General features: G+C 39.6%; 1 protein-coding gene across 1 annotated transcript in view; it reads right to left on the bottom strand.

Moving 5' to 3' along the window:
- Window positions 1-562: 562 nt before the first annotated feature.
- HACD3 (3-hydroxyacyl-CoA dehydratase 3) overlaps window positions 563-23,884 on the bottom strand; it is a 36,802-nt gene continuing 13,480 nt past the window's right edge. Inside the window, exons 3-11 of the mRNA XM_006184016.2 lie at window positions 22,055-22,128; window positions 20,972-21,136; window positions 19,515-19,566; window positions 16,906-17,016; window positions 8,618-8,745; window positions 7,187-7,299; window positions 5,860-5,966; window positions 5,137-5,268; window positions 563-2,274 (exon numbers count right to left, since the gene is read on the bottom strand). Coding sequence (XP_006184078.1) covers window positions 2,198-2,274; window positions 5,137-5,268; window positions 5,860-5,966; window positions 7,187-7,299; window positions 8,618-8,745; window positions 16,906-17,016; window positions 19,515-19,566; window positions 20,972-21,136; window positions 22,055-22,128 — 959 coding nt within the window. The 3' untranslated portion in view covers window positions 563-2,197. The remainder of the gene's footprint in view (window positions 2,275-5,136; window positions 5,269-5,859; window positions 5,967-7,186; window positions 7,300-8,617; window positions 8,746-16,905; window positions 17,017-19,514; window positions 19,567-20,971; window positions 21,137-22,054; window positions 22,129-23,884) is intronic.

Genomic DNA, 23,884 nt, shown 5'->3' on the forward strand with positions numbered 1-23,884 from the left:
GGTAGAGCCTGACCGATCACTGTAGTTGGTTATGATTCCAGTTCAATAGCTGGCTTCATGACCTTGGGCAAGTCATCTAACTTAATTTACATCATCAGTGCTTTTCAAATTGCTCTGTAAACCTCAGAAGGTATTACTCCCTGAGGTTTGAACCCAAGCAACCATGCTTTAACATGCCGAGTAGGCATACCTGGGAGATACTGCATGTTCACTTCCAAGACCACCACAATAAAGCAAATATGGCAATAAAGCTGGTCGCACGAATTTCTTAGTTTCCCAGCACATAAAAAGCTATGTTTATACTATACTGTATCTATTAAGTGTACAGTGGCGTGATGTCTAAAAACAGTGCCTACCTTGATTAACAAATTGTTTACTGCTAAAAAATGCTAACCATCATCTGGCAACGCAAAGTTGCCACAAATTTTCAATTTGTAAAAAATGCAGTATTTGTGAAATGCAGTAAAACAAGGTATGCCTATATAGTATTTTGTCTAAACAAAGGAATTTATTGCTAACAATTTGAAAACCATAGACTAAATGATCTTTAAACACAAGTTACTAGGATTTTGATTGTAAATGTTTAATAGAAATACACATCTTTTGCTTTCTCAGACAGCAATAAAGGGGTTTATAACAATCACTAAGAATACAAGATTCTGCCACACAGATACAGCATCATCTGCTGTAAAGCTGATCTGCCCAGTTACACATACAAAGTCAGCTGAAAGAACATCAGAAATTAATAAACACAAACAAATGTTGACAGAAGTTGCAGACATGCACAATAACCTGCAGTGCAGTGAACTTGTAAAAAAAAAAAAACAACCAACCAGCCTATACTAATCAGATGTTTTTAGGTCAAACCTGGGCTCAGAGTAACAGCATAACCCACTGAGTGCCCCTTTCCCCCAGGAACGATGGGAATGGCAGAACAGAAAGAGCTTAAATTCTTACATACAGACATTACTTCTAACACTTATTTACGTGGTTTACTTGGAAAGTATTAGGGGAAACTGACATTTCTGACAATGGTCAAATCATAATGTCTAGCTTTTTTTCAGTTCCTCTGTTGGTGGGTTTCCTGCCAAGAATCTTTTTAAAGGCCCAGCTGGTGGTTCTCCAGCCAAAGTTCCCACTGTTGGCACTGTCCTACTGCAGACAGGCAGAACAGCAGAATAAAAGCAGGTGTTTCTGAGGCCTATTCAAAAACAACAATCCCACCAACTCACTCTGCCAGGTACACAAGCAAATGAACTCAGTCAGTGCAGGGGAAGGGAGACAGTTTTCTTTATGTTTTGTGCACAGCCCACGACAGTGTTGTAGGGCTTTGGTCTGGCTTTACTCTGGTGTTTCCAGTCTGCCACAGGCTGCACGGCCAGCAGCTGTCTTACTGCTAGTTTGACCCTTCTGATCCCTGTAATGCCATTTGGCTTTGGAACTCTTATAATCTCATTGTTTTCAAACTCTTTCATCTTTCTTTACTATTGAAAATAGTTCTGATTTAGCTAGGAATGAAGTAAGTGATCATGGTGTTCCGGGGTTCTGACTGGTTTCTCTCAAATCACTCTGTGCCTCTCTGTGCCCACGCAGGTAAGATGTTGTTAGAGAGGCCAAAAGATTCAGAGGTAACATGTGTCCTCCAGCCCCACTCAGACTCAGAAATGTTTTATCAATGACTGAGTCAAACTTGATTTTCAAAAAAATCAATGCCACCCCACTTAACAAGTAGCCCCTTGGGTACAGAAAAAGTAAGTCCTGCCCGAGTCACCTTCACAGCCACCTATACAGCAACATAGTCTTGCTGGTTTTTTTCCACAAGCAGTAGCTGGGAAGAACAAATTCCAGCTTTAAGAATGGCCAGCAGCTGGTAGGGTCAGGGCACTGAAGGAGTGTCTCTGGCCTGTGTGAAACAGACTGACTGGACGTGGAGTGGGGAGGGGAGGGCTGTCTTCTGCTGTCACTAACAGAATACACAAGAATGAACCTGTCATCAGGTATCAGGAGTCCATGTCATGCAAGTACTACACTAAGATTATATGGTAAATTCAGGAATGTTACTGTGGGAAAGGGAAGGCAGCCTCACTGAGAATTTAATCATTTAACTTTAAAAAACCTTTTACATCAGTACAAGAAGGTAAAACTGTAAGAATTATAGATTAGGCTCAAACTGGCAAGAAGTCATCTAAATCTCTTTTTAATGGATCTTTTTCTTTTTTTGTCCAAAGTGCCGCCTGCGCTGTTTATAGAGATGACGGATATTTACGTATAACCCTGCAAAAGAAGAGAGGCCAATTAGAAATAAGAATCTGTGTTCTTGTTCATAAGCAGAAGCTCTTGGGGCAGGGCTGAAAGATGTCTGTTTTTCATATCCCAGCCCTGGCTTACTGAGTTGCTCAGAAGTACAACTCAGAACAAACTATATTAACAATGCTTCTAGGGACAACTCAATTTTTTCCCAGTGGATTTTAAATTTTAATTTTTAATTTTCCCTCATATTTTATTACAAAAAATTTCAAACATACAAAAGATTAAATCATTATACAGTGAACACCACCTAGATTTAAATTTTAACTTTTTTATTATATTTATTTCATGATATTACCCATTCCTTTCTCATTTTTTGTGTATTTCAATGTAAACTGCAGACATTAGTATACTCCACTCCTAAAAATTCCATTAGAGTTTGATATTCTTTTTTTTCTTTAAGGTACAATTTATATAAAATGAAATACACAAATCTGAAATGGAGACAAGACAATTTTTAATTCAAGGCTATGCAATAACATGTATTAAGCAACAGCTTAAAAGGTATGAGACACTTTCCTAGAAAGCACAATTCAGTGAACTAGAAAACAGGATTTCAGAGACAGAAAAAAATTTCAATCCTATGTGATTGCTGAGTAGTTCTGTGGCTTAGCCTCACGCTAGTTTCCTCATCATACAATACAATTAAAAATACTTATTTTACATTTATTGTGAGAGAACGTGTCTTTAGAAAAACACAAATGGGACTGTTGTTATGCTGCTTCTAAATTATGCCGACTTACAGTTTATTTCATTCTGAAGAATAAGAACAACTACATATTCACTGCAGGCAAACTAAATATGGGTACAGAACCTTGTAAATTAGAACGTGCAACAGCGTAACACAAGAAAAAGCCGCTAAGGTTAGTGCACATTAAAGTGTGTCTACTCTTCTAGCTTTTAAATTTTTTGTGTGTTTGGTTTTTTAGGTGATAATTAAGTTTATTTATTTACTTTTTAATTATTTATTTTTATTTTTTTGGTGGAGGTACTGGGGATTGAACTCAGGACCTTGTGCATGCTAAGCATGTGCTCTACCCCTGGGCTATACCCTACCCGCTTCTAGCTTTTTTAGTAAAATATGTTAAGGGTCTTTCCAATACTTATTCCTTTTTAACACTTTCAGTAGGTTCACCTCATGGAGCCTAATTACAGTAATACTAGATTTATCAAGTAATAGCTCTTTTAATGAATATATTTTCCAAATTGAAGCTTAATCCCTTCAAGCACCAAACATTTTAACATTTTTGGTTAGAAATATTTCTGGCATGGGTTATATACCCTTTCTGAAATAGCCGACCCCCAGAGGGGCTCCTAAAGGGTGGAGGTCTCTTCTCCCCAAATGACCAAGAACACTGGGCTTTCCAACTTCTTGAGTTTACTCTTTGTAGTCTCCCTCTCACTGTCTGGGGTAGCCAGCCTCCAAGCTGGTCCCCAGTGATCCCTACCTCCCGGTATGTCATGCACTTGTGTAATCCCCTGCCACATCGTACGAGGTTGATCTGTGTAACCAACAGCAGAATCCAGCAAAAGTGACAGTCTGTCACTTCTGAGATTAGGTTATAAAAAGCAGTGTGGACATGCTAGAAGTGCTAATTATCACTACAATGGAAATCATATTACAGTTTATAAGTGTATCAAATCAACATATTATATACCTTAAATTTATACAGTGTTATATGTCAAATATAGTTCAATAATAAATAAAAATTTTTAAGCTCCCCCCAACCCCCTGCAAAAAAAAAGGTAGTGTGGCTTCTACCTTTCTCTCAGATCACTTGCTTTGGGGAGAAGCCTTGTCATCAGTAGCCACATGGAGAAGTACTATGGCAGGAAACTGAAGCCTCCTGTCCACAGCCACATGACTGAGCTTGCAGTAGATACTCCAGCCTCAGCCAAGCCCACAGAAAGTGTAGCCCCAGCTGACCTGACAGCCTGATTGAAACCTCATGAGGGCCCCTGAGTCAGGGCCACTAGCTAGGCTGCTTCCTGGCCCTCAGAATACATGTGAGATAATAAATGTTTGTTGTCTTAAGCTGTTAAGTTTTGGGGTAATTCGTTACACAGCAATAGATAACTAATATACTATCTGCTGTCACAACCTTCTGTTCCTAGGAGACCAGACAGCCATAATTAAGACCACCTCAGGACTTTTGTGACATAAAGCAGGGAGAAATCCATATAATTACATTAAAGTATGCTAGAACTTTATATAAAGTGAACAGTTCTCATAGTTAGGAAGGCTTTTAAATCTCTCTATTTGCAGTAATTTAGATTTACTTCTTTTTCCCATCTTTTAGTTCTTAGTTTTTTTGAATTAAGGCAAGAATTTATGATTTTATATAAAGGTAAATTAATAAATAAGCAAGGCTGTACATGAGGAGTAAGGGGCTTTCCTACTGTTAGGTAGAAAGCTTTCTGACATCTCTTGGCTACTGGAGGCCACTACTGCCTTCTTCCTTCCTTTTGCTGCCACCTGTATGACCACCTCTGTAAACTCTAGATAAGGACTGTGCTACTGAAGTTAGTAAAATGAACTTTTCATTCAGTTTTAAAAGAGCGTCTTACATTGTTTTAAACATGAAATATCTTATGATAAATTCAATGACCAAGAGCATTTCAAGAAGATAACCACTAGAGATGGAAGGAAGAAACACTTCCACACAGAGCATATTCTCCTAATGGATCTGTTTTGCAAAGTAATTGTTTTCTAACTTACTACTACTCTCTTGGAAATAAAAATTCTAGTAAGGACTTTAAAAACTTTGAATCACTTAACTCTACCCTCCATGAAGTAACAGGGAAAAGGATTAGCGAGCCAACACTTACCTAAAAATAATATTATGAGATAAATCTGAAGAAAAAAGGAAAATCTAACTTTGATTTTCACTGGATATGGCAATGTGAAGCTGAATCTTCCTGTTTCATTAAATACTGGAATGGACTGGATCACTGAGACAGCTGAAAGGAGAAACAAGAACTTTTCAGAAGCAAATCAAATACATTCACATCTACTGACAAAATCTTCTATCCCCTCAAAATTTCAGTTTTGGGTTTGTTGAAAATGCTTCCTCCTCCCTTTGCACAAATGGCTCATGCCTCTTCTTTTTTCCCCTAGCTTTCCTAAGAGATAAGCCTCCAAGCTGACAACGGACAGAAAAATGAAGAACAGTCATTTGACAGCACTGGGCTTCAGCTTCCTATTCTATAAAATGGAGAGAAAAATCCCTACTTGACCCACTCACTAGGTGTTTGTTAGAATAAAATGAAATCATCAATATGACCTTGCTTTAGGAAATTAAAAATTCCATATAAATAGGAAGCATGCAATGCATGACCAGCCAGCTTCTAAACCTTAGCAATATGAGCCACTTCCTTGGAACAGTCTGGTTACCAGGAGTATTATGGAAGAGAGCCACTAGAAGGAAATTCTTTCAAAGTCCAACACCCTTATGTCAGACTAAGGCTAGCGGAGGGAGGAAGAAAGGTCTGGCCTGTCAGCTTAGCTGTCCCTTAGAGCTAAATTTTAAAACCTCGAATTCCTGAAAGTACCTTCTGCCAAACATCCCAGAGGATATGCGGGAATCCACACCGTGTAACGAAGCCATGTGAGCACCTTCCAATTCATGTCAATGCAGGAAAGCATGTAGAAGGGGTACCTATTGAAATAAGGAATTCACACATTAAAAGCCAGTGAGTGCAACCCTAGGACATCATTCGAGAAGAATAGTTGGCCTCACAGTTAGCCACACACGGCTTCTTCAGACCAGAATTCTAATCCAGCATTATAAGCTCCCAACACGCTCCTCCTCCAGTCTTCAAAGGGTAGGGATTCTCCATAATGGGAGACTAAGTTTAGGTCTCAAAGGGAGCCTCTTTGAAAATTTTCAGTAATGGAGCAGATGCTCAGAAGCCTTTTGGCTTTATTCCTAGTTCTGATCTATGTTCCAAAAAAGGTAAAGATGACAATTACTTTGACAGACACTCTCTCCCTGCATAAATGAACATGACCAAAATTAAAGTATACAAAAGACCTCTAATCTATAATCAGGCATAATCTATTTAAAAAGAGGTGACATTAAAAAAGAAATCTGTTTCTTCCCAAACAGTAGAAGTTAATATTAAATACCCGTAATCTCGTTTGCCTTTCTGTTAAATAGATTAGAGAGTGTACTGGGGGTCACGGTTACAGACTACAGTCTAGGGCTGCTAACACCTGTTCTCTGTCTCAAAATACCACCAAACCTGGAGCTGAGGAGTCAGTTTGCAAAACCAATGCTCCACTTGACTGAAAAGGGAAGAAGTACGTAACATGTATGGTCTGGTAGAGAAGAACACACCTACTTTAATTGGATTTTTTTAAAGATATTTCTTCTATTGACACCTGAGAATAGAAGAAGCAGGTAAGAGGTCAATTCAAACTTCAGCAATCTTCTAGTAAAAGATTCATTTCTATCATCCCTTCTAGAAGGCTGGTCTTCACTAGTTCCATCCAACCTGGTTGCTCCTTCGACCTCATGTGTCTTCAGCCCTTTCAAGAATTTCTCCATGTGAATGAGTCCTCCCTTACCAACTAGACAGCAAGATCCTGAAGGGTAAGATGGACCTTTCATTTCTCTGGATCTTTCCCTCTGCTCCCCAGTGCCCAGGCTGGTATTATGATCCACTGATTGCTTTAAAAAAACAAAAAACAAAAAACAAAAAACAAAAAACCTCGGCCTCACCTTTGCAGAGCACATAGAGGCAGGCAGAACTCTCCACACATGGAAACTTAATCTCAAAACAAATGAGGCTCTGGGAAAGACAGCAGCTTCCTCAAGGAGAGAGCTGCTCCAGAGTGGGAGAGGCCCTCAGACACCACCCTGGCATTTCTACCCACCTGAAAATTTCAACTGTGCTCCATATATAGAACACAAAGAAAACCACAGCTTTGTTCTGCATTTCTTCCACGGTGCCAAAGATGATAAACAAAATGAAATTTCTTCCAAGAAGCTATGAAAAGGACCCAAAAGAGAGAAAGAAGGTTAAAAATATATTTTTTAAAAAACCCACATAAATGTGTTATCTGAAATCTAAATTCAAGGTAAACAGAAAAAGACTGAGAACAACTTGGCACAAGTTAAATTGCCCATACCAGTCTTTCTGGATAGATGTGTGTGTGTAAAAATATATCATCATGAATAGTATATTTTTAAAAATACACACACGCATTCAAACACAGTTTAAAGAACACTGGCAGACGAACACTTGCGTCTGCATAACCCAAGTGAAGAAACAGAACATTACCAGCGTGGCACCACCCGCTTCCCCCGTAAGTAACCACTACCTCGTGTTAACCGTCCCACTGCTTGTCTATACAGGCTTACTGCCTATGTATGTACTCCTCAAACAGTAGGTTTCATTTTGCCTGTTTTTAAACTTTCTGAAATACGCTACCTGTATTATTCTGCGACCAATGCTATATTCCCGAGATTCATCCCTGTTGACGCACATGGCATTGCCCAGCTCCAGAAGGCCTCACTTACCTTGTATTCTACACGAGTGGCACTCGCTGGAGCCATGCAGCGTGATGACACTGAACCTGTCCCATCTATCTTGTCCTAGAAATTCTAAGCTGATGCTTACTTGTACTAGTCTTTGATATACAAAAAATATTATTCCGTATTAGTGGGTCACTCATTACCCCCTTTTATTTTTTTTAAACTAAACAAAACAGCCTCTTTCCAAGGACAGAAACCCTAGAAATAACAAGGCTATTGTATTAACACCCTTCACCATGCAGCTGATACTATCAGAATGCCAGAGCTAGTATGCCAGTAAAGGGCAAACTATAAAAAGAATTTCTAGAAGAGACTAACCAACAATCACTTGGTTCCCCCTGAGTCTGGGTGGGTGGTATTTAATAACGTGTAATTGCATGGCTAGGAAACAGGGCAAGGAGGCTGGAAGATTCTGATGCCCCATGCCTGAAAGCAATCTTCCAAATATCAGGAAACAACACAGATGTGAGGAAACTCCCCCCATGAGTCAGAAGAGTCACCAAAGTGAAAAGAATTCCTAGGTATTACACTACCTCCATCAACCCAGGGTGGGAGAAGGCCAAGCACGTCCCTATCTCTGAAGACTGAGGGTAGGATTTTCCACTCCTGCCTGAGAATCAAGCTTCCTTGGTTTTAAGGCACTTTTTATAACTTTGTGATTCCATGAAGATATTATAAACAGTGAAATAGACCTGAAATGGCAAAAGTCTGTCTACTAAATAAACATTAAAATCTTTCGTTCTCCACCCTTGAGCTCAACTGTACGATACCTGGATAAGAGAAGGCATCACTGGCGACTGAGTGACTCCAATTGCTGCATTGATAGTTTCCACAGCTGACAGCATCTGGCAGAAATACATCATGTCAGCCATGGTGTGGAATGTGTCATAGAAGGACTCTGTGGGACAAATACACATTAAGGGTAAATCCACTGGCAAACTCCAAGAGAATTACTTCGCAAATTAGCTAACTCCTTACATGAAAGGAATTTTAGGAAAAGTATAATAAATATCCAGTCAAATTCAAGTTCACTATCCAACTAAGCTGGAGGAGAGCAGACCTCCGTGAGCCTGAATAATAAATTCTACAGGTTACCAGAGAGTTAACACATAAACCCTGTACGCCCTTCTCAATTTTAAAAGGCCAGAAATAAAGCATACCTAGACTTTACTCAGTTATTACATGCTAAAAAATCTATGTATCTGGCACTTAAATAATAATTCTTTTCAGATCCATTATCTCATCAATAAACTAAAACTGTATCACATATATTGAATGCAATCGAGCCTTTTAACATCTCAAAAATTGTACAATTATACATAAATGCAGAGGTACAAAAGTATTGAAATAAAATTAATTTTCAAAAATCTTAACTGTATTTATACATTTAATCCTAATCATTCTTTTTCTGAGAAACTATCCTAAGCAAAAAGTCTAAAATGCAAGAAGAAAAAAATTTTAGGAACAAGATAGAAATACTATGTGTTTCTAAGTGCACTGAAGTAGAAATGGTCTAAGCCTAAGAGTACAGAAAATTTGAATAAACTAGGGTATATTTAGCTCATGGAATATTATATAACAATTTAAAATGACAGTTACTACTTATATGAGGTCAACAAACGTGGTTTCAATTTGGAGTGGTCCATCATTTAATATCCTTTACTTTTCACACTGATGCTCACTTGAGGTCCTGCATTCCTACATTCCTCTCTGCAGTGTTTCTCAATCAGGGAACCACTGACATCTTGGGCTGTACAAGTCTTTGTCCTGCACATTATAGAAGGTTTAGGATTCCTGCTTCCCTGCCTATTAAATACAAGTAGTGCCCTGGAGAACTGCCAGAGTTAGGCAAGCTACCACCAACAAGGATGACACCGCAGATGCCTCAAAAGAGTATGGTTTAAATATCAAGTGAGTAAAAGAGGCCCCTGCAAAGACTGAAGAAACCTTCTAATATTTTCACAAAAATGATCTGCTTTGCAATCCTGCTGTGAAGTCAAATGTGAAAAAGAATGGTATATAGTGTTACTGTATAATTTTGCCAGAAAAATTTCACCAGTAAGTTCAAAATTTGATGAATTCTTTTCTTTGAAGCATGCAAAAATACAATCAAATTTTGCTATATATAAGACAAAAAAATTATTCATAATTTTAAATGTCCCCTGTCAAGACAAAATTCCAATCAAATCTTTTTGTCAACGTTTACAGTGAAATTCTGATATCTTTTTTTTTTAACTTTTTTTTTTATTGAGTAATAGTCATTTTACAATGTTGTGTCAAATTCCAGTGTAGAGCACAATTTTTCAGTTATACATGAACATACATATATTCATTGTCACAATTTTTTTTCGCTGTGAGCTACCACAAGATCCTGTATATATTTCCCTGTGCTATACAGTATAATCTTGTTTATCTATTCTACATTGTAAAATCCCAGTCTGTCCCTTCCCAACCCCCCACCCCCTTGGCAACCACAAGTTTGTATTCTATGTCTATGAGTCTATTTCTGTTTTGTATTTATGTTCTTTCTTTTTATTTTTTTTTTAGATTCCACGTATGAGAGATCTCATATGGTATTTTTCCTTCTCTTTCTGGACTACTCCACCTAGAATGACATTCTCCAGGAACATTCACATTGCTGCAAATGGCGTCATGTTGGTTTTTGTGGCTGAATAGTATTCCACTGTATAAATACACCACCTTTTCTTTATCCAGTCATCTGTTGATGGACATTTAAGCTGTTTCCATGTCTTGGCTATTGTAAATAGTGCTGCTATGAACATTGGGGTGCAGGTGTCTTTTTGAAGTAGGGTTCCTTCTGGATATATGCCCAGGAGTGGGATTCCTGGGTCATACGGTAAGTCTATTCCTAGTATTTTGAGGAATCTCCATACCGTTTTCCACAGTGGCTTTCCTTGCTTCCCTCTCTCACTCTTAATGATTTAGATGTCTTCTTTTACAATTTTGTGTTTATTCTATTTGTAATTCATGGCAGTTATCTCCTTTCCAGTTATGAGTTTCTCATTTTTATAGCATCCTGCTTCTTTTCTATTCAGAATAGACCTGTCAGTATTTCTTTTAGCATGGGTTTAGTGTTGCTAAACTCTTTTAGTTTTTGCTTGTCTGTGAAGTTCTTTATCTCTCCTTCTGTTCTAAAGGATAGCCTTGCTGGATAGAGTATCCTAGGCTGCATCTTTTTTTCATTCAGGACTTTGAATATATCTTGCCATTCCCTTCTGGCCTGTAGTGTTTGTGTAGAGAAATCAGCTGAGAGCCTTATGGGGGTTCCCTTGTAACTCACTCTTTGTTTTTCTCTTGCTGCTTTAGGATCATTTCTTTATCCTTGACTCTGGCCATCTTGATTAGGATATATCTTGGTGTGGGTCTGTTTGGGTTCTTCCTGTTTGGGACCCTCTGAGCCTCCTGTACTTGGATATCTGATTCCTTCTTTAGGTTTGGGAAGTTTTCAGTCATGATTTCTTCAAATGCCTTTTCAATACCCTTTGTTCTTTCTTCCCCTTCTGGAACCCCTATTATGCATAGATTGGCACACTTTATATTAGCCCATAGGTCCCTTATATTGTTTTCATTGTTTTTTATTTGTTTTTCTCTCAGCTGTTCTGATTGGGTGCTTTCTGTTGTCTTGTCTTCTAGGTTACTTATATGTTCCTCTACATTATCTAGCCTGCTTTGTACAGACTTTAGGTCAGCTCTCATCTCAGCAAATGAGTTTACTAATTCTACTTGGTTCTTCTTTATAGCTTCTATTTCATTTTTGACATGTTTTATATCTCTAAACACTATTTTTTTTAGTTCCTTCAGTACTTTGATCACTTCTTTTTTTGAAATCTTGATATAGTAGGCCATCAACGTCTATTTCCTTGATCGTGCTTTCAGGGGATTTCTCTTGATTTTTTAATTGGGAGTGGTTCCTCTGATTCTTCATATTACCCATATCGCTCTGGCACCAGTGGGTGGGCGGGTTACTACCCCTCCCGATGTTGCAGTCAGATGCTGTGCTCAGGAGAGGCAGGAGGGCGGATCGTGCCCACTCCTAGCACTGTGGTCAGGTGCTGCGTTCCTGCCAGGAAGGCGGGTGGCCGCCCGCCCTCTCCCAGCACTGGTCGCTCCGCTGCTCTGTGCAACTGCCCGCTCTGCCTCAGGTCGGTGCTCCGTAGGCCAGCTCGGGGAAGACTGCGGAACGGCCCTGGCCCCGCTCCATGCCAAATCTCAGCTCACTGTTTGTCTTGGTGGTGCAAGTTCTCTGGGGTGCCAGGGCAGAAAGATCCTATCTGCCTCAGGCTGTAAACAAGCCTCAGTCCTGCCTAGGAGGTTGCGGAGCCCCCAGGTGAGGATTCAGGTCTCGGCCCCGCCCCTGCCCAGGTGCTGCGCAGAGGAGGCTGTGCCCCATCTCTCTTCTCGTGAGAAGGTCCAGTAATGGCGTCATGGGTCTGAGGAGACCTAGGCTACAGCGCCCCTCCCCCCAGGGCACACAAGCTGTGTTGCTTTGCATTTTTCCGCTATTTATGAGGGACAGAGGTTGTTCTGCTCCAGTATCCCCTCCCAGCCATGGCGCGCAGCACCCTGCAGTCCCCCGGGGCTGCCTCAGTGCAGCCGCCCCAGTCCTCCGCCCGGCTCTGGCAGCCTGGCCCGGCCCCCAGCTGCCAGCTCGCGTCTTGGGCTGGGTGTCACAGGGACCCTCTGGGCCTGTTTAACGTAGTTCTGTTGGTTAAGGGGTGCTCGGGGCAGATCTGGGCCTCCGAGGCTCCCCCTCCATCCCGTTGGCCTCTCCATTGGAGGGGGGAGACCCAGCGAACGAGCACTAGTCCTTCTTTGCCACTGCCTCCCCGTGGAACCAGTCCCTCACTGTTTTGCTTTCTCGTCTTTCTTTTTTCCTTTTATCCTACCAGACGTTTAGCATCTTTGTCTTTCGAAGAGGGTGATGTTCTGTTGGAGTTCCGCAGGTGCTCTGGTTGGCTCAGTGGGTCCGTACATGTGAGTTTTGGTGTATTTGTGGGAGAGAGTGAGCTACCAGCGTCCTTCTACTCCACCACCTTGCTTCTCCCCCTGGTATCCTTTTTAAGGGGATTCAGTTTTTAATTTCTTGGACAAATTATCTTTGAAAAATTAGGTCCTCCATTATTATGAACTAGAAAATTTATGACTTAAGATCTGGCACATGGTAAATAAACATTAGAGCTTGTTGCTTTGGCTGAGTTTACGGGAAATTCATCCTTGTTTCAATTCAAGAATAGAAATCTGATCTCTAAAATGATAGTTACAAAGGATTAATAGCATCAACATACTTATAATATTGTTCTAAAAACAAGAGGCAAAACTGCACATAGTATGATTATAGCTTTTAACTGCAGGAGAAAAAAAGACTAAAAGGAAATGTATGGAAATATTAATAGTGATGGGCAATGGCTTCTTCATCTCCCTTTCCATCCCCCCGACACCTCCTCCCTGGTTTTCCCCTATTTACCAAACTTTGTTAAATCAGTCCTTTTAATTTTATGCTACGGAAAAACTTTATGTAAGTACTAAAAGGCACTCATATGTTAATGGATATAGAGTCAAATAGTAGTAGCATAAATAGTATGCTCTTTCTGGGCAGTATATGTCAGAATCCTTAAAAACAGTATGCCCTTTAATCTTATAATTCCACTTTAGGAACTGTTCCTAAATTATGTGGGTTTGGAAATATACACAACAAGGTGCCAAGAATCTGTTGCTCTGACAGACGGGATTACGGTAGAGCTTTTTTGTTTTGTTTCATTTATGTCGTTAGGTAATTAACACATTTTTATAATTAGAAAAAAAGTTTAATTTATTTAATAAATAAGTATTCCTTAATAGAGATAGACAAACTCAAGCAAGAGTTTCTATATAAAACCAAGAGTTTACTATTTCCTTAGCATGACACATTAAGTACAGACATGTTTACATGGAGAAACAAGTACATTTGTGGAATTTGCTATTCACCAACATCCTTTAAGGAAAAAGAGAAAACTGCAGAGGGCAAGCCCCAGATCTTTACTACAACCTTTGAGGTCTGATAAGGGAAGAATTAAAACAGAAGCTCCATTCCAGTAGGTGGTTAGGAAGGGCTCAGAGCGAAAACAAGAAATTACAAATTCAGGCAGCTCACTTTAAACACAAGACTCAGGTAACTGAGCAGCTTTTGGACAGGATCATCTAACGCCAGCAGACTTGCACAGGAACATTCAAAATCAATCCAGTTATGTTAGGTTAAATAAATTATTTATGTATTTGAATGTCCCTATTCATTCCATGGGACTTGTGATAAATCCATAGTAGTAAGAGCTACAGATCTGAAATAACTCTGAGATTTCATTTGTTTCTTTAAATAACTCATCTATAGACCTCTGGTTACACATAAGATACTAGGCATTTGAGGAGTTTTTCATTAGCCTGCTGCTGTGTTTTGGAGAATTCCGAGGTGTTAAGAAAGCAGAAAAACAATGTGCACTTCTTTCAAATGATTCTAGACTTAACTACAAACTTCAGGTGGGAAAATTTAAAACTGAAGAATAAAATGGTCTACAGGATTTTTTTCTCCTTTTAAATAGTTTATATTTTCCATTATACTTATATTTTTCTTCATATTTACTTTATAAAATAAAGAAAAAAACCTTAAATTATCCATTCAAACCATTTGAAAATGGTACCTTTCCTTCTAATCATTTCGCATTTATTGGCTCAATTTTTTTCTCCTTTTTGTACTGTGTGATCAAACTCTAGAACAAATTTATACATTCCTTTTTTAGCCTATTATAAGTATTTTTCTATATTATTACAAACTGTTTAAATATTTTATATTTGCTTCACAACATTCCACTGAGTGAAGAATCTAAAGCAATCCTTCACTGATGGACATTTAGGCAGTTTCTAATTTGCCACTGATGTAAAGAATGCCATAATGTATGTCGTTTTGAAAAAGCTTTTCTTGCAGTTTCAATTATTTCTTTAGAATGTATTTCCCGAAGTGAAACCACCAAGTTCAAGGATATGAAGAGTTAAGGTTCTTGATGCTCCTTGCAAAATGATTTTCCAAAAGAGCTGTACTTATGTACCCTCCCAGAAACCACTGTTGTTCTTATTTTAACATATGTTGCCTTGAATTAGGTATCTTCTATAACTTTGCAAAACTGATAGATAAAAAATAGTATTTTGTTTCTCGTTTCCTTCATTACTGAGTTAAACATTTTGCTGTATGGTGAAGTAGTTTTATTTCCTCTTATGAACTGCCTGTGCATGACTTCTGTTTATTTACCTACTGGGTGGAGTTTTCACATTTTAAAATCAATTTGTACAAGTTCTTTATATGTAAAAGAAAAGCCAACACTTGCTGATATTTGCTGCAGTTTTCTACCAACCCTCCATCCCCATGCTGCTCAAATCAATATGCTTTTAATCTTTTTTTTTTTTTGAAGTATAGTCAGTTTACAACGTTGTGTCAATTTCTGGTGTACAGCATAATAGTTCAGTCATATATATACACAAATATATTCGTTTTCATATTCTTTTTCATTATAGGTTACTATAAGATATGGAATATAGTGCCCTGTGCTATATACAGTATGAATGTGTTGTTTATTTTATATATAGTAGTTAATATCTGCAAATCTCAAATTCCTAATTTATCCCTTCCTACACCCTCCCCACCCTGATAACCATAAGTTTGTTTTCAATGTCCGTGAGTCTGTTTCTGTTTTGTAAATAAGTTCACTTGTCTTTTTTTTTTTTTTAGATTCCACATATAAGTGATACCATACGGTATTTTTCTTTCTCTTTCTGGCTTACTTCACTTAGAATGACAATCTGCAGGCCCATTCATTGCTGCAAATGGCATTATTTTATTCTTTCTTTATGGATGAGTAGTATTCCATTGTACAAATTTATCACAACTTGTTTATCCAGTCATCTGTCGATAGACATTTAAGTTGTTTCCATGTCTTGGCTACCGTAAATAGTGCTGCTATGAACACTGGGGTGCATGTATCTTTTTGAATTAAAGTTCCCTCTGGATATATGCCCAGGAGTGGGACTGCTGGATCACACTTGTAAGTTTATTTTTAGTTTTTTGAGAAATCTCCATACTGTTTTCTATAATGGCTGCACCAAACTGCATTCCCACCAACAGTGCAGGAGGCTTCCCTTGACTGTTGTCTTTGCCTCCCTCATGCACCCACACCTAACCAATTTTCCTTGAAAACATTATTAGAGTTCCTATCCAATAAAAAATGATTAGATAATATTTCCCTTTCCATTGATTTATGACTCTTTTTTATCATATATATATATATATCATATACGTATCTTTCATATCAGGTAAAGTCCTCTCCCCTACTGTTTCTTCTCCAATTTTTATTATCTATTTATTGTTCACAATAAAATTTCAGAATACTTTAGATCGTATTCTCAAAAACATTCCATTGTCATTTACCTTGGCCAGAATTCTGGTAAAATGTAAATTAATTTATTCTTTATGTGACAGTCTTTTCATTCAGTTTTTAAAAAATTTTTATTTATCTAAATTGAGGTACTGGGGATCGAACCCAGAACCTCATGCATGCCAGGAACACATTCTATCACTGAGCTATACCCTCCCCTCATTCAGTTTTAAAATAGTCCATTTGAGAATCTATGTAGGCTTCAAAGGGGTGAGATCCCTTTAGGGCTTGTATAATTTTGACACTGGGAGAATCCCATCAATTTACTTAGTTATAAATGAACTATCAAGCAGTAAATAAGAAAGGGATTCTAGCCCAAGATGTGCCTCTGGCTAGCTGGGTGGATGTGGACCATTTCTTTGACCATATCTAAGCCTCTTTCCTCACCTGTTAAATGGACGGAGTATCCAGTCTGCCTATTTCTCAAGGCCATGGGAAGTAAGAGATGTGAAAGCACGATGAAAGGCATGAAGTGCTACACAAATATGGGGGATTATTGTTAATACCAAAGGCAGAGTGTTACTTTTGGTGAACAGTGGATTAAACTACTGAAAAAACTGGCTTTGAAATTCTGTACTTGCCTTTTCCCAGGATAAAGAATCGCACAGTCATATTGACAAATATCCAGGAGAATCCCAAAAACTGCACAAAATTATACATGAACAAGTATCCTTTCTTCAAGCTTGTAAGAGCTGAAAAGTAAAGCAAGGCAGGAAGCTGTCAAAAGCAGTAGTCACAGTGGGAGAGGGATGTGGGGGGCATCCTTGGATGACTTCATCCCTCTTTCCTACTTGAGTGCCCTAAGCTCCCCCACAAGTATCTGGCCCAGGCCTGCACCAACCTGCGTTCCTGGTCCTATAGAGAAACAGATATGGAAGCATTTGAGGAACATTACAGTCCAAGGTATGTTTTCAACAGTCTTTCCCCTCACAGCCTTGAAGGGTAAGTATACAGACATAACAAATCCAAGAAGGAAAAAGGAAAATTACTTCTGGCAAAGAATGACTGACTAGCTTAGGAGGCATTAAAGGGAAATAAAGCTAAACCCAGCTCTTGCTCTTGTCATCTTGATATAATCTACAGTTTCTTCTTTTCTAGAATTATATAAGGTCATGCAGGTCCAACTAGTTCAAAGAGAGAGAAACAATGATGAAAAACATTCTGATATTTGATCATATATCCATTCAACCAAGTATTAACTGAACACCTACAATGTGCAAGAAACTATGAGTAGCACTACTGAGATTCAAGACGGTAAAGACTTGACGCTGCCTTCAAAGAGTTCACAATCCAAAAACTGTATTAAAAGACTAAGAGTGACAGAAAACGTCTTTTGAAAATTTCAAGGTGAGAAAAGGACGTTTGACTGGAGCCACATGAATCAGACAAGGCTGCATGGATGAGGTGTCTCATCGGGGCTTTGAAAGGTGGGTAGAATGAGAACACAAACAAAGGAGGAAAATTACAAACCGAGAGAGGCAGGAAGGAGAATAAGGGACATTAATTTTGCCTACAGCCTAAGGGCTGGTGAAGACACAGCCAATTATGGAATTAAGGAAGTGTAAGGAGTTACAGTTGAGTCAAAGCAATAGGACAAAGGAAAGGATAATTCTTGAGAAGAGCCACGGAGTTTGGATGTTGCTGCTACGTATTTATTCCTACCTACATATTTTTGTAGCCACCTATCTGTGCTGCTCCATAGATACTCTGCATAGACAACTGGTTAATACTCAAATAATCAGGCTTTCTGTGGTCAATCAAAAGCAGCCTTATCCCTAAGGGGCCAAAAAAGTCAGACTTCTGGTAACATTTAACTAATTAAAATTTTTTTCTTTAAAACACCCAAAATGTATTACACTTCCCCATCATAAAGAACTTTTTTCATCAAGAAACTTTATGAATTTAGATAAAACAGTTAAAATATTTTTCTAACATCCTTAAAAAAATCCATCCATATATATGAATTTTTTACATATTTCAGAAGTTAATCCCTCTAAAACACACACAAAAATTAATTTTTTTAGTATAAAATTGTTATTTATTTAATTTATTTTTTGGTAGGGGAGGTAATCAGGTTCATTCGTTCATTTGTTTTATTTTATTTAATGGAGATATTGGGGGTTGAACCCAGGACCTCATCCATGCTAGGCACGTGCTCTATCACTGAGCTGTACCCTCTCCCCCCAAAATTAATTTAAATCTCAAGGTGGCCTCTTTACGTTATTCTTCACCTCCACTAAGCCTCTCCCTTCCTCTGCTTTTCTGAAGCAGAAAATTCCTCTAAATTAGTGGTTATTCAATTGTTTTAAAGCAATAAAACCTATTTTTCAAAAAAAACCCAATACATAAAACACAAAAGCCAAGCTGCTCTGATTGAAGTGGACCTGCTTGCTTGGCCTGTCCTTCCAAAGCATCTCTGGGAACCCCTGAGGTAGCATGGAACATGCTTTGTAAACCACAGCTCTAAAATGTTCCCTGGCACGCCAATCAAGTGCCACCACAACTTGAAACGTTCAGTGTAGGACATAGGAGGAATCCTTCCTTCACTCTGCTTTTCAGCATGGTCCTCCTACCAGAACGGGAGCTCTCTGAGCACAGGTGCTATGATGGATTCACTGGCTCCACATCTCAAGGGCCTGGTGCAGTGCTTCTACATAGCACGGATTTAACAGACAGCTGCTGAATTTAATCTATGACACCCCGAAGATAAAACACTTACAGAGCTTTTTGCTTGGACAGATAGAAAGAGAGCTGGATTTTTAAAAGTTTAATGAACAGCAGGACTATACAGAATACTCTCCATTTTTAAGGTTGACAACCAAAGCCCTTAAGATCTCAGTTGGGACAAAAACACCAGGCTGGAAGAAGTATCGTCATGGACTTATGCTGTCACTTCCACGTCTAGGCAGGACTTGCGACCACCCATCACTAGGTCAGTCCAGGAGACCGAGGCTCTTCCAATCTGCTACATCACCCTTGCTATACTTATATGATGTTAGGCCCTCGCCAGAAGGGGAACATTTAAAAGTAAGGCTTGTGATGTGGGTGTGTACAGCTTAAGCACTGGACATTAAGCATTTCTCATAAATTCACCTACATAATATGAGCGCTACTGCCGTTTCACACTCATCCATTCCCCCAACTCTGTCACAGTTAACTGGTAACTGCCGCAACGGCAGGGGCAACTTACTTTCAGGGGAGCCTTGGCTTTCAAGTCTGAGTTTATTTAGGCGTTCTTCTTCCTAGAATTTGGACAGAAGTTTTTCAAGAACAAGTTAGAATTCCCAGATGCTTGCAGGAGTCCACATGTTGGATAAGTGATCTGACTCCCTAAAAGCCACCTCCTTCTCCAATTGTGTTCTCGCTTCACTGGGGAAAACGTCCTAGCTCATGGCACCAAAAAGCCTGACTCCTCCTTCCTGGGCAGCACTAGCATGTGGAATGCCCATCTAGTGCTCACAGAATTAAACCAATCAGCTGGCTTCCCAAACTACAAAGTGGTCAGTCTTAAAATCTTAGAGCTGGAAAAGACATCCAGAAAATCTGTCATGGTCATAGAAACAAAATAGAAATTTCAGGCAGGAAATAAACTGCTGTTTCACTTTTTAAGATTTCTACAGCATAATTTTCCAGAAGCTAAAATCATGTCTCCAACATCAATGTGAACTTATATTAGGCTGATATAGATGGATACATAAGGAAATATTTATGGATACATGTATATGTATGCGCTAGTATACACATACGTATTTTCTTGTTCCATCAGCTGAGAGGGCCTAGAAGCAATGGCACACCAGTAACAATAAGCAGACCTAGCACCCAGATCTTGGTTTCCACTACCATTCTCCAGTAAGAAAAACAGAGCAGGGAATATAGGAGATAAACCTGAAACGGCTGATAGTGCCAGAAACTAAGGCCATGCTTTAAAAAAAAACGCCCCACGATGTTGGAGCTGTGTCAAAGGGACACGTGAGCCAACTGCAAGAGCTTCCAGCGGCCAAAGAGGGAACAATCTGTGCAAGAAAGTAAATAACATGTATTGGATTATAATCCAAATCATAAAACAAATATTCATGAGTACACAGTGATACAAATAAATGATTGAATAAATAAATGAGAGAGAACAGAAAAATCTCCCCTGCGGAAGAACTCCAAATAAAGTATGCAAATATTCCACCCTAAGGACAGGCAGTGTAACTCCTGACTCCTTAAGCGTGGACTGCATTGTGATTTCCTCCCAAAGAGTACAGTAAAGAAAGGAGAGGAGAAACATTGCAGTAAAGAAACCTAACACTGGAGAAACCTGCCCCAAAATACCTCAGCCAGATGCTCAAAATTAGTATCAACAGCAGTAAGTCATGTCGATAGTACATACCCTTGATATGACATGCTAAGAAAGACACTTTATCTCTGTGGGATTCCTGCCAAAAGCCCAACACCAGAGTCTAATCATGAGAAAAACATCAAACAAATCCCAGCTGAGGGCCAGTCTACAAAATACATGACCTTCTATAAAACCATGTCTCCAGGTCTTTCAGTGAATTTATAACTTTGTCCTTATTCTTTCAGATCCTAACAGGATACGAGGTGGCCTGAATAACCTGGGATCCTCATGACTTCTGTCTAGATCCTCGGGTCCTTACTGACCTTGGCTCTGAGCTCCATTTCCGCATCAGATTCGTCCAGCCAACGATCAAAGTCAGGGGCCAAAAACAGTGGGCGCTTCTCCTGCTTGGTGAGTCTCTCCCACCACTGACTCACCTTCTTCTGCACCGTAATGTTTACCTGTCTCTGGGTCAGTTTGTACACCGGCTAGGAGAGAAAGTGAGAATGTGAGAATGCCCTCTCCCATCGCCCACTTCTTCCCCGGAAACCACACAATCCAGTGTGGCTGCACAGAGAAGCTGCACAGTGTGCTTTCCCGCTTCCTTCTCTGTTGCTACAAGTCCTCAGGTAAAGAAAACATTTAGACCAAGGGTTGATGTGAGGAAGAACCGGTGAGAACTGAACGGTCCTTCTCTCTTCATTCCCCAGTGAATGACACAGGAGAAAAGCAGGGTAAGAAAGGCAGACGGTTCTGGTTATCCTAGCGGAAACTAGCGTGAACGTCCTGCCAGATCCACCTCAAGCAAGGCACCACATCCATTCACCCTCTCAAATGCACCATTACCTTCCAAATCTTCCTCCCATGAAGATGACTCAATTCAAATGGTCAACAATCTCTGGATTGTTTCAGAAAGGCCTGCATCAAGGCCAAAACTGTACTAGATCAGTTACAACTTTTTCACAAGCATTCGTTCACTACTGAGTCTTCTCAACTAACCTCAAATTCTCCGGGGGTGTTCTAGCTCATTATTCATCTTATGGCCTCTCCCTTTGCCCCCAAAGCAAGCCTAACACAGGTTCTCTGCTGACTATTACGAATCTCGGAGCAGGAAAGGATCATAGCGATCACTTAACCCAATCCTTCATGTAATACATGGGGAAACTGAAGCTCGAAATGAGGAAACCTATTCACGCTGCTAATAAATGGCAGAGCCCAGATTCGAGAGTCAGCTCAGATTCTCTGACATTCCTCTTCTTCTGCAGCTGGGCTCTGTTCCAGACAAAAGAAGCACATTCTACTTTGGTTTATCTTCTTCTTTCCCACAACCCTTGCTTCTCATTTCACAAAACTACTAGTATTTATTTCTCAAAATGGTAAGGGAAGTGAGGAAGAAAAGAACATACCTCTGGCTTCACAAGGTCTAAGAACTCCAGGTGAAATTCATAAACATTGTCTCCTTTGGCACCGTGCCCCTGAGCTATAAAGGAAGAAATGTAGGTTACAGTCAACCTGAGCAGAGCAAGGCTGCCCAAACATTAACCTGGGGCAGTTCTTTCAGAAGTATGCAAATAGTAACAGGTCCTACCAAAATGAGTGGGGACTTGTGAGCAGAGCTATTCAAAAGCTCAGTAAGTTAAATCCTGGACAAAAGTTTATCTCCTTCTGTTCTTCTGGTAATCAGTTCCAGAGTATTTACTTAATCTTCCAATGTGGCCTCAATGATGCCCAGTACAAATAATAGGCAGGAAAAAGAACACAGAAAGCAAAGCCAAAGGTATCCCATAGATAAAAATTTAACTTTCACATTTACTTTGGCTCTGAATCCAGTGCAAAGAGTAATCAAGTGAGGGTATTATCTTGACTGCCATTAGGGAAAGCTGCAGGGTACATGGAAATGCTGGACCGTCTCAAAGAAAGCTCTGAATTTAACACCTTCCAACCACGGATAGAAAATGGAGAAGTTGACACATGTGGGTGGAACAAATGGAACAAAAAAGAGAAAATTTTCTCAGCTCATTCCTAAGAGAGGACAAATGGAATTTGGAGGAAAGTCCTCGGTTGACCATCACACCATCCCTGTGCCTTGACACGGCTCCTTTCCCCACAGCAAGCAGGTGCTGTGCCTCAGAGCCAGTGAATGAGGGACGTCCCTGCCCCCTAACTCTCCCCCTTGGTTCCCTCCTGGGATTATCTTTCCTTATCTGGCCATACATGGTATGATTTGCCTAACATGTGCTACAAGTGATTACTGTGCTCTAAGATCATAAATTCTTTAAGGTAGGACAGTCTATAAGCTCCATGTGGCAAGATACATCATTTTAACTTCTTTCAAATATTTAACTCCCCCCAAAATCTAAGCTGCTACCTCTACTGCTTTCACCTTGAAAAGTAAATACAAAAGCCAGGCTGTGCCTTCAGGCAAGTATATTAAGGTAGACAGAGTCTCACATGAGGCAGAAATTCTTCAATCTCCCATAACCCCAGTCACTTACTAATGACATTCAAAGGAACTGGAACAGAGAGAACAGGGAGAACCCCACCCCAGTGGGTAACAATGAATCCAGACCTACCCTCTCAGGCACAACAGAAAATCTGCTGATGAACTAGGGAGGAAGGAGATGGGGGACACATCCACAGAATCAAAGACTGTCAGAGCTGGAAAGGCTTTAGACAGCACCTAGACTGCAGTGTTCACTAAACTGGTCTCTAAGAATAATATCAGGGAGCCACAGAGCCTAATGAAGAACATTTCTATTTTTTATTTTCAGTTATAGTATTTTTTAAAAGTGTATTCTGGATCATCCAGATGGCTACATTATAATCAAGTACTACCACACAAGTTCAGTGGCTGTGTTTGCGTCTGCATCCACAGCTGCAATGGAGCCAAACATCACTTGAGGTGACCATATTTAATTCTTAACTTGTTTCTTAATCTAAGGTCTATGGCCCTGGAGGATCCTGTGGACACATGTTCAGGTGTCCATGGATCCTCAAGTTTGAGAAACACAGACTATAACCCAATACCCTCATTTGATGGGTCCAGAGAAGTCAGTAAGTTGTCCAAGGTAGTAGCAGAATTAGAGCTAGAAGACCAATCTCCTGATTTCTAGCCCAGGATCCTTTTCCCTATATTTACTGCCTCTCCAAGGGGAAAGCAGGATGTTAAACAAATTCTTAACTTTTCTAATCACAGAGCTCAAAACAATCTAGTTTACTCCAAGAGTATTAGAGAG

The sequence above is a fragment of the Camelus ferus genome, chromosome 6 (genome assembly GCF_009834535.1).
Source record: "Camelus ferus isolate YT-003-E chromosome 6, BCGSAC_Cfer_1.0, whole genome shotgun sequence".
NCBI classification, from domain to species: Eukaryota; Metazoa; Chordata; class Mammalia; order Artiodactyla; family Camelidae; genus Camelus; species Camelus ferus.